Below are 17115 nucleotides of genomic sequence, written 5' to 3'. Positions count from 1 at the left end.
GTTTTTCTAATTCTTATATTCTGCACTCTTCCGTGTCTTTTTTATTCTGTTCTACAGCACTAGATGGTAGCGACTTTATTCGTTTCTTTGGTTAAAGGCATCTTCAAAAAAACTGAATATGTAATGGATAAAGGGTAACACCGGTGAGGAGATTAGCTGTAGTGACTCTAAACACATCAGACTGGAGCCTGAGATCCCAAGGTTACATCTATATGGAAATAACAGATTTTCCTTGAGCATCTTCTGTTCCTCTTATGCAAAAATGCCGTCCTTGTCTCGAAGGCAACATTGAGACCAATTTAGAAAAGTGTGTTTGTTTATTTTCTTTCACTCTCTCATTCAAATTAAACTTTGCACAATGTTTTTAAATGATCATTTGTAATTATATCGTACTAAGAAAGTTGGTCTACCACAAAGTTGCCGTGAGTGATAACACCCCCCTCCTTTCTAGAACTTTGGCACAAAACACTTTTTAGTCTGTGTTTGAATTCTGACACAAACATTGACACTTTAACACCTTAACCTAACCATTACCGTAACCCATAATAATGGGCTGATTGGCTAACGTAAAACCCAATAAGGAGGACCAGGTCCAGAGAGGTGGAGCAGAACTTCAAGCTCAACCCATTTGTCTCTGCAGCAAGGACCACGTTGAATATTGTGAATTTGGAGTATCAGAAGTACTCATTCTAAATGCTTGGTGTCCTCGTTAAATATACCTTTAACTAAAGCCTGACATCAAAGCATAGCCTACCGTAACATAATTATATTTGATTGTTTTATTGGTCAGTGCTGGCAGGCGATGTCACAATCTATGTGCAACGTCATCTGCCAAACATTACAATTAGTGTTTGGCAACGTACAGCTGACGCAGTCGCATACGCATCAATACATGTTCTTAATGTTAACACGCATACGATGGACTAACTAAGCTCTAGTCAGTGAAAGAGGACGTCCGTCCGTCCCCCTCCCCCATCATTGTGTTAACCTGGGACTCACCTGTGAGGAACCGGACGGACGGTCCCCCACATCAAGACATCTTAGCGGAGTCTCTTGAAATCTTACATTAGAACTTTGTCAACGCGTTAAAGCTGCATTTCTTTAAAGGTCCCATGACGTGCCACCAGGTGTATGCTGATTAGCCGTTACAAGCCGTTTTGGCAATCTGTCCCTTATGACATCACAGGTGGACGCGTCCACCTAGATGTGTGACGGATAGATGAACAATGTTTGTTACAGTCAACTGGGCTAATCAACCCACACCTGATGGCACGTCATGGGACCCTTAAGAACGAGTGTAAAATACATGTTCTTAAACTGACGTGTACGAGTAATATGTTGGGATGGCAGTAGGCTCCGCTGGCAAACCTGTTGTCATGCTCGGCTATTCTCCGAATAGTCTGACAGGGTTTATGAAATGTAGGAGCAGCATAGCCTATTTGAGAAAGTCATATTTTAACGGTACCTTATGTGGTCGACCACTAACGCAGAAGTGGACCCGACACAATCATAACTGTCAACCGTAAATGTTACTACGCAACAAGCCGCAGGAAACTGACTCAACAGCTGTGGATCCCAAACTAAGATCCAAATGACTTTGATTATCCGGAACGGCCAGTAGAAGCAGATTCAAGACTCAATCAATAAAATATAAAAAACAACAATAAGTCTGAACGTGTGACAAGCTCATCATCGGTTTGAATAAGGTACAAATGAAGCACACCACTGGTTTAACAGAGCCGCGGGACAAGGCATAGGCTACATTTCCTTTTAATTTTATTACAAAAACAAAAACAGGATTTTAAGAATTAACAAGTAAAACAACCTACCTAGTCAAAATGGAAAAAAAGGAGAGGAAGATGGGTGCATTGTGTGTGTGTATGTTTGTATGAAAGAATGTACAAACAATATATATATATTTATAGAAAAAAAAAAAAAGAACCTGACATTGCAGAAAAAACGATTTGCTTCTGTCCCTATAGAAGAAAAGCAATATTTTTATTATTTATTTTCCCCCCAGACGGGTAAAAAAAACAAAAAAATGTCAACCTTGACAACAGATTTGAGGGTGGAGATGGGAGAAAAGGCGGAGTAGGTGGGGTGTTAAGGGTTTGGGCTGTCACTCATATAAAAAAAGTTGGCAGAGGACTTCTCAGCGTTTCTTCCACGAGGCGAGAAGGACCGTGAACACAACCGCACGACGACACACGCACGCATTCAGACACACACGACCCTGACGCACGGAACTGGAGAGGGAGAAAAATGACAAAAAAAAAAAACGAACGTTTGTGTGTCATTGTCTGCTGGTACTTTAACACGATACCATTGGAGCAACACAACACGACCTGTATCTACCTCTATGTACACATCCCCCGTGTGTCTGTATGCATGTGTGTGTAGCACGGTTCGAACGGCTGAACGGGGTGGGGCGGTTTCTGGGCATGACCATTGTTTTGGGTGTGTGATGAGCATTGTTTTGTGTGTGTGTTCAGTGCCGCCGCTTCTTCTTGCTGGGTGGGGGGGGCGGGGGGCGGATCTTCCTCTTCCCCTTGGTCGTGTCCTCCGCCTCCTCATAGTGACTCTCTCTGTCAGCTGAGAGACACACAAACACAGGGGGGAGAGACACACAGGGGGGAGAGAGACACACAAACACAGGGGGGAGAGACACACAGGAGAGAGAGACAGAGGGGAGGGAGAGAGACACACAGAGGGGAGAGAGAGACACACAGAGGGGAGAGAGAGACACACAGAGGGGGGAGAGAGAGACACACAGAGGGGGGAGAGAGAGACACACAGAGGGGGGAGAGAGAGACACACAGAGGGGGGAGAGAGAGACACACAGAGGGGGGAGAGAGAGACACACAGAGGGGGGAGAGAGACACACAGAGGGGGGAGAGAGACACACAGAGAGGGGAGAGAAAGACACACCGAGGGGGAGAAAGACACAGAGGGGAGAAAGACACAGGGGGGAGAGAGAGAGACAGACAGAGGGGGGAGAGAGAGAGAGACAGACAGAGGGGGGAGAGAGAGCCAGAGGGGGGAGAGGGAGAAGTTCATGGGGTGGGAGAAACAGCAACATAGGGAGAAATCGAAAAAAGGAAGAAAAAGACAGGAGCCAGACGGACAGGAAGAGACAGATGAAGGGTGACATAAGGAGAGGGGATTAGATTCAATTCAGCAGATTCAAAGCCTCAGTATGCTGGGAGGAGGGGGGGTGGGGGTGGGAGATGCGTACCTTTCCTGGCCTCTTCTTCCAGCTCGTCCCAGTCCTTCCCACTCTCTTCTTCACTGCCCATCGAGGCACCGCTGTATTCTGGGGGAGAGACCGAGACCAAGACCCCATTCAGGGGTGAATTGGAGGCACACGTTGAAAATGGGATCCAAACATGATTGTCGTCCATGTATTTTTTACTGAAACTCTGAACCAGAGGAAATCCACTGTGGGGGGGAAGACGTGTGCATGCGTACCAGAGTCCTCCGTCTCAGAGTCGTAGTCTTCGTCGCTGTCCTCCCCTTCCTCCTCCTCTTCGTCGGCCGAGGGGTTGAACGTCTCGTCCTCCATCTCTGACTCAGAGTCCTCCTCCCCGCCGCTACCCTGTGGGGGGGGGATAATAAAAAGATTCAGACTTCCACCCATCCACACAAAACTTTGAAGACCCCCCACTTAAAATGATATGGATGCTTCTCTCCTGTCATAAAAAAAACCGAAGAGCAGTCAAAGTGTAGACTTCAGTAACAAAGTCTGGCAATAGCGGTAGCTTCGATAGCGATGGCGTCAATGGCGGTAGCTTCAATGGCGGTAGCTTCATTAGCTGGTTCAGCGTGTACCTCACTTTCAGGGTCCAGGAAGGACCAGCCTCCCTGCTCAAAGAAGCCCTCGGGGTCGTCCACGATGGTCTTCATGATCTTGGTCCAGTTCAGGGACTGCACGCCCTCGGTGTACTTGATGTCACACGAGCTGGCGAGGGGATAAAACATTGATGCCTCGCCTCATTTGATCAGACCATTGCATTGCCGTGTAAATCCCCTAGTTCAGCGGTTCCCCAACGTTTGGCCTGAGGTGCACCCCTCATCGGTCATGTAGGCCTTTCATGGACCACCTCGTACGCCAACGGTGAACAAACCGATGGATAAACATGCCGTGGCGGAGCAAAGAGCTCCAGGGTCCAATTGATACATGATAAGTACTGCGATAAGTGTGTGGGAAACAGTGGCAAGTCAGCGACGCTGCTTCTGCTCCCAGTGTGTTTAATTAGCATACACTAATTAACGCAAAACACCAAGGAAAAATGTATTTACGGAAAGTACAAATATTGACACTTGGGCCGTAATTCTACATTTACATAAAATATATAAAATCAATATCGTCTATTTTAAGGATAAAGTCGAATGTACCCCCTGCACTACCCTTGGGTACTAAAAGGTGGAAAAACATGGATTTAGTGAGAGAGAGTGCTTTTCATGCAAATGACAGCGCTGAACATGCCGAGCAGCAGGGTGCGTGCACGCGTGCGCTGGCGTCTTACTTGAGCCACTCCTTGATGGGGTCGAGGGAGTTGACGGGCACGGCGTTGATCATGGTCACCTTCTTGTTGTAGTCCTTGTAGACGATGACCACGTCAAAGTTCTTCAGGTGGAACTGCACCCGCTCAAAGTGGACCAGCTCCACCTCGTCCAGGGTCACCACGAAGGGGGGCTGCCGGAGAGGAGGGGGGGGGGGGTATTGAGCAGGATACACTCCAAATATGATACACTACACCCACAGACCAGAAACGTCTCGGAATAACCCCAACGCATGCAACATCCAAAGGGATGTTTAGACGTGTATCCAACCAACGGTGATGTGCAGGTTAGAATAAAAAAATAGATTTTTCTGCCCCAAAAAATAAGTACATAGGAACATGTATTTGGGGCGGTTTTTTGCATCCATAATATAAAATTACTAAAGTGTGGCAATTAAAAGGTCAACGGCTAAGATTTACCTGGACATTTCTTTAATATGATTTTTTTTATGACTCGTCAACTAATAGTCTGGATTAAATGCTTTTAGTCGATTTTAAATCGATGAATGGATATCTATGCCTCCTCATCATTATGTAGGATAATCTCGCTCTAGAATGACAACAGACATCTGGGATCCAAACCCAGAAGCTTTAGGCTTGGAAACCAAAACCCACGCCACCAAACCTCCTGACTGACCCTTCAATGTAATTGGGATGTGAATGAGGAACCCGGGGCGGTCACCTACCCATTCAGTGGTGTTGACCAGGGAGCTGGAGGTGGGCTGTAGTAAGCAGGTGCTCCTGTAGGGGGCGCCCTGGAAGCTGAAAACAGAACAAGGTTTTTTTTAATGCCAATTACAAAATAAAATGTTTTGCCAACTGCTTAAAGCTGAGGCAGAACATTTTCAGTGGCCTGAAAAGTTGATAAATTGATGAAATGTAATTGTAGAATACTAGGTATTTGCCCATAAAATAAAAATATAATAGTACACAAACACTGCAACGATTGGGACTTGTATTTCAAAAGATTGAATGCACAAGCAGCCAAAGATCAAATTTGTGACCTATTTTACAAGAATAAAACCATTAGGTTTCAGTTCCAACTGCCATCAGCTTCATTCGGCGGGACAGAGGAGTGCAAGCCTGGGGGGCCAAAGGCCAAAAGACTCACCCCAAGTCTCTGAAGGGGACCTCGAACTCCAGCTCCTCCTTGGTGAGCGTCTCCACCTTCTCAATGAAGTTCTTGAAGGCCGACTTGAGCTTGTGGCGCATCTCGCGCTCCATCTGCTCGGCGTAGAGGTCGTCGCGGTCGTGCATGTGCTGGTGCTTGCCCAGGTCGGTGGTGATCTCGCCCACCTCTGTGTAGAACTGCACGTCCGTGTGCCGCTTCTTACCGAACATGATGGCATTCTGGTCGGGGAGAGGACAGAAGCAGAGACCAGTAAGAGAGAGGGACGAGGGGAGGTTCTGGAGGCGCCATTAGGAGGGTTCAGTCGGGCACTCAGTTTAGATTGCGGGGCGATTGTTAAATGAACCGCTGTGAAATCGCCTCAAACCATACGCTTTATTAAATACTAGTGCTGTCAGTTAAACGTGTTATTAGCGGGGATAGCGCAAACCAATTTTAACAGCGTTAATTTTTTTATCGCGCGATTTAACGCAATTCTTTTTTTTTTGGCTCAAAAGAAAGAAGCAGTAGCCTGACTGCTATGTTCAAGGCAGTATGTTTGTATGTTCAACGTTTAATTGCACTATAGGCTTTTTTTTGTATCGTCCTGTTTTGATCAGTATATGCCAATGTTGTTTTCAATAAAAAAACATTTGCACAAGGCAGGCCGATGCACTCCTCCATGTTGATAAGAACATTAAAATGAGAACAATTAATGGGACAAAGAAATAAAGGGATATTTAGCATAGAAAAAACATTTGCGATTAATCGCGAGTTAGCTATGACATTAAATATTGTAATCGCTTGACAGCACTTTTAAATACGCATTTCTGCAGTAGTGGTCTCCACCAGCAAAGATATGTACCATCATTTGACTTTTCACTGATTTGGAAAACCTAGCGATGAGCCAGAGCTTTAGATGAGGTATTCAGCCAGCCGTGGTAGATCCTCAACAAGACAAATGTACTTCACAAGCGCTCATCTCCCCTCCTGATTTGGAACGGTGAGTGCTGTGACTGAAAGCCTGAGTGCATATTTTGAGGCGAGGAGTCGGACTCAGAATCTTTGGGTTGACGGTAGTTAGGACAGGTCCTATGATCGTTTGTCCATCGTCAATATTTTCCTAAATAAAAATCTAACCCTAGACATCATCATGGTTGGTTCGACACACACCTTGAGGTGGAAGTGCAGCACTATTATCATCTCCCCGTCGCAGGGCTGGAAGATGGAGTGCTTGATGTTGTTGTAGAGGATGTCCACCTTGTCGCCTCGAACAGACGTGAAGCGGAAGCCTAGACACACGGGAGACATGACACTTTAGCAAGATCCACCGAAAACAAAACCATCGCCAGACACAAAACGGACCCGAATTTGCCTCCGTTCTTCAATTCAGTCCGACAGTTCTTAAAATAACTCTCCTCTTGTTAACGCTGCTTTCCCCCAGTCCTACAGTTTGCTGAACCCCCCCGCCCCCCGCCATGCCCCGCCCCATCTCGTCCATCCACTGCCCTCTTCCTCCATTACAGATCCAATGCTTTGCCTCCTTCCACCCATCTCCCCCCCCCCCCCCCCCCCCTCACCGTTGGTGTGGGCCTCCAGGGAGCCCTGCATCCTCTTCTGGGCGATGTTGGGCCGGATGTAGAGGTCCTTGAGCTTGGGGTTGCTGCGGTTCAGGTTGACGGACAGGATGTCCTGCTTCACGATGCCCTCCTTCTCCTTCTCCTCCGCCTCCCGCATCTTGTAGCGCTTCTGCACCTCCTTGATGATGCGGAAGGCGTTCTGCAGGTTGGTGGAGGGCACCGAGGGGTCGCCCGGCGCCTTCAGGTTGGACGCCCGGTACGTGCTGGAGGACGGGGGAGGAGGTCAGAACACGCTGGAGGATCATGGGGACCTTTGGATGTCTAGTTCGGATTTTTTAGTTATTCCATGATTTCAAATTTTTTGGTTCTGATTTTTTAGATTTGGACTCTCAATCATAATAACCTTCAATCAATTTTGACTTTGGAAACTATGTTTAGAACATTGTCGTCACGCATTTTGTGTTGCAATTGAAATTTGGAAGCCGAAAGCCATCGATCATCCTTGACGGACACACGGTGTGGCGACAGGGGCCACTTCCTGTCAGGACGTACATTTCTTTGACGAAGGTGGCGTCGGGGTTGGGGAAGATGTTGCCCTCGTGGCGCCCCAGGGAGCTGCCGGGGACGTAGAAGTTGATCCTCAGGTAGGTGTAGTCCCCCTCCACCGACATACTGATGTTCTGAGGAGACAGTAGGGACACGGGTTCGGTACCCCACTGTGGAGCCTGCCGAGGGACCCGGTAGGGGTAGAGGCTGCACAACGTTGAGGCTCGAGGCCAGGCCAGGGCACCGTGGCATTACACAGAGCAGCCGGGTACAAACCATTTAAAAAGTGAATCCACTTTAATATAATGACTACCATTTATGTGCACTTCAGTGCTTAAATAATCCACATAACGCAAGTCGTTGCTGTAATGGAGTAAATATTTGACCGATAATATCATATTTGTTCTTGTGAGCTTGTATGGTGCATGTGATGCAGACTCAACCCAGGCAGGCCGTACCTTGATGGTGGCGATATGGAAGGGCGTGGCGATGCCGAAGACGGGCATGACCACCGTCTCGTACTTCTTGTCGATAAAGATCTTCATGTCTCGGATGTCCTTTTCTCGAGGCATCTGGGAGCCGTTCTTGTACGATATGTTGGATTTGCGGGCCCTGGGCGAGGTCAGGCAGGACAGGGGGAGGGGGGGCACGGGAAGAGGTCAACATTACATATTGTCGTTACAGGTGATTACAATCTTATTAGGCAATTACAGGTGATGTGGTGACATGTAATAAAATAAAAGAGTTGCAATTTATTTAAAAATCAGTGCGTGTTAGATGACTAGAGTCAATTAATGCAATCTTAATTACCAGACAGTAATTGCTCCCTCGTTCCCAGAGACGTGTAATTAATGGTCCGATAATGAGCGTTGTGCGGCAGCATGAAGTGAAACTAAATCCCTCAGAGCAACGACAGTTTCTGATTGGCGCAATAAGGGAGGATAGCTACTTGACCACTACTCCCTCATAACTTCTTTTACAAGAGTGACAAGTTTTTCTTCCTCTACACTGGTCTTGTGTTACAAATCGCTTCAGTCATGCACGACAAAAATGACATTTGAATGGAGGTCAATTTGTTCACTTCATGGGGTTTGTTACAACATGCCAATGGCACTAGTGGGCCAACATGGTACACTGCTGATTTGAATAGAAAATGAAGGCTAAACCAGGCATATTTTTACTTTCTAAAGATATGCAAAGTCCTGGGCCGGACTCCGGTTCCTAGCATGCAACTCACTTCTGAATCTGCTGCTCTCCCTTCTGTTCCGTCAGACGACGCTTGGCCACCTCGTTCACCTGATTGGCCAGTTCCTTTTGATGAGCCCGCCTTTTTTCTTCTGCCGTCATCTCATTCTAAACCAATAGGAAGAGAGTCATCACCACACCGCCAATGAATAGGCAGCTTTGGACCACACACACACACTTGACACCATCAAAGGTTTTCTACCTTAAGCAGCTTTGAACACACCAATCAAAAAGCAATTACACACACACACACACACACACACACACACACACACACACACACACACACACACACACACACACACACACACACACACACACACACACACACACACACACACACACACACACACACACACACACACACACACACACCGTATTTTCCGGACTATACGTCGCTCCCGAGTATTAGTCGCATCAGTCAAAAAATGCTCCACGAAGAGGAAAAAAACATATATACGTCGCGTCGGTGTATAAGTCGCATTTATTTTTAAACATTTAAACAAGAACGTTTAGTCTGGAGAGACTGAATAAAATTGCAATAGCAATATAGGTGTGTCGGTCCCACTCGTAGTTCTGAGAGTATACCGAATTCAGTGACACCGGGATTCCACCGGACGCGTATGCGCCGCGGTCCTAAACCTGAGCGCACGATCGGGAGGTGGGCTCCAGTTTTCGCCGGCCAAGTCATGCGCTGTGATATGTGTGACAGCTATGTTGCACAACATTGCAGCTAAGGCTGGGGTAGCTTTGGTTGAACCGGAGGACATTGAGGACGATGACGACGAGAATATAATTTATTCGGTGGTGCAGTAGGCTTGCAGCGTTCAGTTGTAGGCCTAATGAATGACGGTGCCATCTTGCGGCCGAAGATTATGTACGCACAATTTTGGCATATAAGTCGCTTCGAAATATAAGTCGCAGGGCAAGCCAAACTACAAAAAAACCGCGACTTATAGTCCGGAAAATACGGTACATACATACATACATACATACATACATACATACATACATACATATATGAAAAATAAATTCTAAAAAATACTCAGTGGTCTTGGTTGGAGTAGTCTAACTGATCTTCTGTGAAGAAGCTCAAGAAATAGTTATGCTAGTCAATCTTTGTAAAATTGATAATTAAAGGAGTACCCTGGTTCTGTCTGCCAGCAGGGCGGCGCTGCGAGCCCCCTTGCCCAGCAGCTCCTCCGCATCGTCAGCGTCTTCCTCGTCATCCTCCTCATCGTCGTTCTAGGCACAACAAACATAACACAGGGATCATCTTGCAGCTCAAACACAGCTCAGTCACAGAGTATCGAGGACAAGTGAAGTGACACGTTGCCCCTTCAGCACAAGGCCCTTTAAAGCTCGTACGTCCAGCTGAACTGAACCACAGACTCACCTTGAGGAAGATCCCCACGTTCTTGATCTTCTTCTTGACCGGCGTGAGCACCGTGGCCGCCTCCTCCTGTCAGGGTCGGCAGAACATCTTAGCACAGCGCACTCCCAGCAAACATCAGACACAACGCTTGGGTTCGAAAAAGCCCGCCCCCGTGTTTGAGAACAGGTGTGTGGCCGTCATGTCATTATAAGCCATTTCAATAGCAAGCAAAGTGAGAGCAACCACGTGGATGTAGGACGTAGTATGACGAGAAGCCCACCAGCTTACCCAGTGGACTGAACCAACTGGTCAGCGGAGCCATAAATCACACATTGTTGGGGGCGCACACCCACTTGTGATGATACTAATGAGCAGCTACGGTAATTAGCTTGAAATGGTTAATCAATGTCACAGCGGATGGCAAGATAAGCACTCCAGCCAGACTTCCCAGTGGGTCTTACTCCCTCTAGTGGCGAGTGTTTGTAACTTGCCTCGTTGATCTGAACGCTGTCTCCGACGAAGAGGGCGTACTTCTTCTGCTCCTCCTTCTTGCCCTCCTTGTTGACGAGGTCGGCCAGGCCCAGACTGATGCTCAGCACCATGCCTAAACATAAAGCAAAAGGACACGGTGTCCTGCTGAAAACAAACCTGCACACTTGGGTGAAATCAATCCCCTCACAGTTGCAAATCACGAGTAAAGGCCGCGTTAGGACCACACACACACACACACACACACACACACACACACACACACACACACACACACACACACACACACACACACACACACACACACACACACACACACACACACACACACACACACACACACACACACACACACACACACACACACCTTTCTTCAGCTTGTACTGGTTCTTGGCGTTTAGCACCAGGGAGCCCTCTCGGAACTCGATGCCCATGGCAAACCTGGGAGAGAAATATGAAATATATCGGACACGTTATGTAAACCTTATACACTGGTGAAGGCGTTAATAAGTAGGGGTGGGAATCTTTTGGCACCTCACGATTCGATTCTGAGGTCGACGAATCGATTCTAAAACGATTATCAATTGTCATTTATAAGAATACGAATTTGTTCGTCCGTCTCGTGTCTGGCTGTGAGTTTGCGTGCATGCTAGGCGTAGGCTGAATCGCGCCCAGACCAATCAGATTGGCCAATACACATTGAAGATAGATGTAATAATTTTAAACTACTCAAATTATCCCTCTGTCGAACAGAATGTGGCAGGAGGCGAACAAAATGAAAAAAGTAATTTAAAAAAATATATATTTATTTATTTATTTTTATTCCGATTATTAACTTATCTGAACTGAAACGGAATCGTTCTACACAGAATCACGATGCATCGAAGAATAGACTATGTTTCCCACCCCTATTAATAAGTGTCGGGTGTGTGTGACAGTGCGCTGACGCGTTACCCGAAGTTCTTAGTGAGCTTTGAGACTAGGTCTGGCTTCTCCTTCTTGACGTACTCCAGGACCGCGTTGTATGCGTCGCTGATCTTGCACCCTGGACACACACCGTAGAGACAGTCTGATTAGTGTCATCGCTTGCTAGTCCAACCTTTCGTTTATTGGGTCAAGCAATTCAGCTGTGAAGCGTGTGTGCAGTGCGTTCTGGGTGAAGATCTTGGTAGGTGACGGATCACACACACAGTAGCTAGATTAACCTGTCTCCTTATAAAGTGTGACACAGCATATCGAGTCCAAATATATACAAGTGTGAGTGAGTGAGTGACAAGCGTCGCAGAGGGCTCACCATGCTTAAGCTCTTTGAGCAGCTCCTCCTCCACCTGCAGCAGGAAGTTGTAGTTGTCCTGCATTTCCTGCGGGGGGTCCACCATGAGCGTACGGACCAAGTTGGAGCAGTACGACTTGTAGCGGATGCCCATGGCGCACGTGATGGCCCCAAAGTGCATGTGGTTCTTGTCACTGGAGGGGCGACGGAGAGGGCGGGGTTAGAGACCACATGACCACACAGAAGCAAACAGCTAAAAACACTACCGCAACTATGGAGTCGGACTAACCAATAGATTATCTAGGCTATACCAAAACGTTATAGTGTGTTGACCAACCACAAAAGTACATGAATCTACAAGCAGATTCAGATACACTTCAAATGCACGATTTGGTCGAAGCGAGTGCTTCTGAAAAATGTACGGCTTGTTTCACAAGCGATTGAAAAAAAACAGCATGCGTCTAATGCATCGTTCTGCTGCGACACACAAATTTCCCAACCCGAGACGAACGAAGCACATCTCCTCTCGCGTCTTACCTGACGACGCTGAACTTGAGGCTGTAGTTTCCCCCGCTCTGGATGATGGGGGGGTAACACATCTCCACCGTTGAGGGGTCCGCTCCGCCCAGGAACTTCTTCTCCTCGATGGCCTTTTCCACCGACTCCGCCAGCTTGCTGTGCCGCACTTTCTGTAACCAAAGCGACCCAACGGGTTGTATTAAACCTGCACTATGTGGGTTCTCCCATTGGCTGCCTCTAGTGGCCGGAGCGGTAGACTACAGTCAGCTTTACCAAGACTCGTGTCATTAACTCAGAAACCGAGATAACTGCATTCTCTCAGCATATCTTCCAATCATGTAACCCGGGAAAGTTTTTTGAACATAAGCTCATTAAGAATAAATAAAAAATACTGTCAATGTTTTCCAACATCCTAAGCAACGAAGCTAGCATCAAAACAAAAGGAAATAAATCTATTGCAAACTAGTACCTAGCCACCGCTCAACCCACCCATTGACCCTTCAACCAAGCAGATTCCTCCCTCCCCATCAAGCTCCTCCCCCTCACCTCGTCAGCATCCACAATCTCCATGACGCGCTCCTTGAAGAACTTGGAGTACACCTCACTCGTGATGGTCGCCGCCTTCTTCATCAGCGCCAGCTCTCCGTCCTCCTTGACCGCCATGGTGTACGCCACCACCGCACTGACGTCCACCTGGAGGGGGGGGGTCACAGGGCCGTCTCTCAACAGGCGGACCGGGACCCCCCCCCCCACAAGGGGGTCACCAGGTACGCATATGGGGGGCAAGCTCATCAAATCTGAATGAGTTATACAATTGTGTGGCTGAAACGCAACCATTGTCTCCTTGATTTTGAATCCATCCAATCATCAACTGACAGATTTAGCCGCCCCAAATAAATAATTGGGGGCGGGCGGGGGGGTCATCAGCCTAAGAATGTCATTTAAATAGCAGATCGGCAAAGGCCCAACTATTGCAACAATTATATTTTTTTTATATCTGGTAACAAAGAGCCTTGAATTGCCAGATTTGATTTCAAGACCAATCAAGACTTTCCAAGGCCGTCTGACGCCCAACCGGTTGACGGGGGGTGGTCCCTATTTTCTGAGGGACCTGCATGATTTAGGCCCAATCCCATTTCTACCCCTTACCCCTTCCCCCTTGTTTGAAGGGGTAAATTGAAGGGGTAAGGTGAAGGGGTAAGGTGAAGGGGTAAGGTGAAGGGGTAAGGTGAAGGGGTAAGGGGTAGAAATGGGATTGGGCCTTAGACTTTTCAAAGCCCAGTGAAGGGTAGAGGGAGTCTCCTACCATCCCCAGGCCCTCGGCAGTGATGGTGTCATTCCAGCTCTTCATGTACTCCCCGGGGAACTTGTCCTTGCTGAACACCCCAACCGTCTTGCCCTCCTTGCTTCCCTTGATGGCCTCCATCATCTTGTCAAAGTTGGCCTTGTTGCTCTCGTTCTGAAACACGGAGAAGGCAAACATTCAGGATAACAGAAAAGGCACGCCTGCTGTTGTTCAAGGTGACAGTTGAGTTTGTTTATAATCTGATCATGCTTATCGTTCTTTGTTTTTAAAAGATAGCCATTGGTCCATTCAAGTACAGCAACATTATCCTTGGCTGGGTATATTCATTTCGGACCCATTTGTAATATTAAAAAGGTTTGAGGTTACTCTGTGTCATGATTTTGGGTCAAACGGTTACACTGGGAGTGTCCACTGGGTAGGTTTATCTGTGCATCAGATATCTTTCTTAAAGAAATATATTTTTTTTTGTAAAACGTAAAATTGAAACTTTCTACGACAAAACCACCTTCAACAAAGTTTGATAACACCAGTGCCCTCGAAGCGCTTCAACACCCTTACCTTCTCCCGGGTGAGCAACGTGATGGGCGGGACGCCGTTGGCGTTCTCGTTTCCCTTGGTTACGGCCACCTGCTTGAGGAACTCCACCTTCTTCTTACTGGCAAGGAAGAGGATCTTGGTGTCGCAGAATACCATGATGGTGTCCGTCAGCTCGTAGCCGAAAAGCCACGTCTGCAGTGATAGAAAATACCACATTATTCATGGCTAGTAGAGCTGGGTAAAAATATCGATTCATCAATGCGCTGCAATTTATTTGTTCTCGATTCAATTTCGATTATTTCCAGAAAAAATAAGATCACTACTTTTATGCTGCAAGTTTAGCTCAGGAACAATACTATACAATGGCGTTTTTCCTTTTTTGCTAGTTAAAGCACAATGAAATGGTTAATTCATTTTAAAATGGTTAATTCTAAATAATATTTAGGTATTTTTGTCATCTGCACGTATATTATACACAAAACTGTGCTTAGAACAAGTGCTTAAAAAGGGAAACAAGTTATATTACATTTTATTTATATGCAATGGTTGATAAGTGTATTTATAGCTTTGGTGCCAAACTGCAATATAAACTAATAACAAGGGAAACCTTGAAATAAATAAGGGAAAAACAATATCGTGACATGGTCAAATGAATTTATGCAAAATGAACAAATTTCGGAATCTAAAAGTTGCACACAAAGGATGATTTGAGAGGCATTGGAGTCCACAGATGTTCAAGAACAGATTAAACTTGCAAAGATCCAATCCAGCACTCTTTAAACAATTGTAAATAGTGGGGGGAATGAATGAACAGATCACCGTGTGATACAATAGATTCACATACTATAACATTACCTGTAAAGCCGTGGACTTAGCGTACACGACCTCCTCGTCGACCCCGACGGAGACCACCACAGCATCCACTTTTCCAAATTCATCTTCACCTTTCTGTGATGACAAAAGATTTTTTTCAAATAAACGACGACTTCTTTCCTTAAAAGCTGATGTTACATTAAACTGAAGAAAGCAGTGTAGTATCCATGTCCCATGGGGCTATAGTAGCAGATATAGCGAGATGTGGCCTGCCGAGACAGGAACAGTAGTGATAAAGTTTAGAGAACCGGTAGACCTGTCAGCAGGTGATGTTGGGGTTTATTCCTGAAGTTTCACTAACGCATCTTTTTACCATCACCACCACACCAACAGTCACACAGTTTTATTCAGAATCCGGATTAAAACAGCGAGAAATTCATTGAAAGCTGGCGCCAGCATGGTGTATAATTGCTAATTAGCAATCGTGCTAACACTGCGGGACTGTTATACTACTTAGCACATCAAAACAATCATACTTACAGAAAATGTAACATGGCTGTGCGACTAGCGTCAACGTATACATGTATATATATCTGTGTATTACCATGTACTAAATGGGGTTGGGGGTTTCAACGACGCTAGCTAGCCTATTAGCATATAATAAACAGGCTGAAAGGCTAGCGGACGCTAGCAGGCTAGTTGGATGAGAAAGCGAGATGCTGAAGGCAGCTAGCTCATGTTAGCATGTTAGCCTTGGTGTCTAGCATGCTGTTTGGCCATATCGCTATGAAAATGGTTAACGGCGACGTCTGAGACCCAGCTCAAACCCGTGTCATTGTGTTGTGAAAACCATGCAGTTGAGCTACCTGCAGGCCTCCAAGTGTGATACTGGAGGAGATACAAGCAGGGAACCCTACTCAGGCTCTACACAAAGTGCTAGCAGACGGCTACCTCCAGATCACTCTCTCCGGGAACTCCAAACTACCATCAAACGTTGTGATTAAAAGCCCCACAACACACCATGATCCATCTCTCCCCGACAATACCTTCCAGTTGCCGTACAGCCGCTTGATCCGGCGGTAGTATGCGTCCTTGTCCAAGTTTACCGCCATGGCGAGTCTGCTCTTCTGCTCCTTCAAACTCCAGCTCCCGGCTTCGCAGTGGGAGGCCGGACGAGTGTCAACTCTGTCTCAGTGTCCACGCCTCGCCAACGAGACCTACCAGCCTCACTTCTACTACAACTACTGCTAGATGCCCTTACCCCTCTTATAAAGACCCGCACCCCCGCTACTATGCAACAAATAACCAAACGGTCGCCGATATCAACTCCTTTAGTATATGAATAACCAGTTAGTTATGGCTCTTACTAAAACCGGCTCTGGATGAAAGATGGTATTTTTATTCCAAGTGCATTGATAGTACACTTGTCTCCACCTCCACGCCGTTGTACACACACAGCAATCGGGTATAATCAATTCGTCTGTGTGCCCCTCATTCTCTCTATCCCTCCCCCTTCCCGTCTTCGCTCTACATATCAGCCCGCGTATCTGCATCAATCCGTGGCAATGCTTTTTCTTATGAAACGGTGCATGCATATATTTTTTAGCTGTAGGATAATTTATGTTTGAACGCCTTACATGCTTTGCATTGATTGATTCGGAACATTGTGGTTTATGGAGATGTGAAAATGCATTTGCACTGTATTGCGCTTTCTTCTTGCTATGCCCATGTGATGATTTTATGTTTTTGTTGCATAAGGGCG

General features: G+C 46.6%; 1 protein-coding gene across 1 annotated transcript; it reads right to left on the bottom strand.

Moving 5' to 3' along the window:
• Positions 1–1707: 1707 nt before the first annotated feature.
• Positions 1708–17097, bottom strand: supt16h (SPT16 homolog, facilitates chromatin remodeling subunit). The gene is made up of 24 exons (XM_056576112.1): positions 16400–17097; positions 15396–15488; positions 14562–14732; positions 14004–14156; positions 13244–13390; positions 12716–12867; positions 12200–12372; positions 11860–11950; positions 11273–11346; positions 10908–11020; positions 10438–10503; positions 10188–10286; positions 9034–9149; positions 8255–8408; positions 7803–7930; positions 7251–7513; positions 6844–6962; positions 5674–5912; positions 5249–5324; positions 4527–4696; positions 3829–3958; positions 3469–3595; positions 3236–3313; positions 1708–2592 (listed from the first exon to the last, which is right to left on the bottom strand). Exons 1-24 carry the CDS (start codon positions 16463–16465, stop codon positions 2489–2491), a joined length of 3102 nt encoding a protein of 1033 aa, XP_056432087.1. The 5' UTR covers positions 16466–17097; the 3' UTR covers positions 1708–2488.
• Positions 17098–17115: the final 18 nt, after the last annotated feature.

This window comes from Gadus chalcogrammus, chromosome 17, assembly GCF_026213295.1.
Source record: "Gadus chalcogrammus isolate NIFS_2021 chromosome 17, NIFS_Gcha_1.0, whole genome shotgun sequence".
Classification (NCBI taxonomy): Eukaryota; Metazoa; Chordata; class Actinopteri; order Gadiformes; family Gadidae; genus Gadus; species Gadus chalcogrammus.
The sequence above is the reverse complement of the archived record's forward strand: the minus strand, read 5'-3'. Positions and strand labels throughout refer to the sequence as shown.

Excerpts from the sequence above, each read along its gene's own strand:
- supt16h (XM_056576112.1), bottom strand. The coding sequence starts at position 16,465 with ATGGCGGTAAACTTGGACAAGGACGCATACTACCGCCGGATCAAGCGG. Across the intron at positions 9,150-10,187 it reads TGCTGGCAGACAGAACCAGG|AATGAGATGACGGCAGAAGA; the intron begins GTACTCCTTTAA and ends CTATTGGTTTAG. Across the intron at positions 4,697-5,248 it reads TGGTCAACACCACTGAATGG|CCCCCCTTCGTGGTGACCCT; the intron begins GTAGGTGACCGC and ends CCTCTCCGGCAG.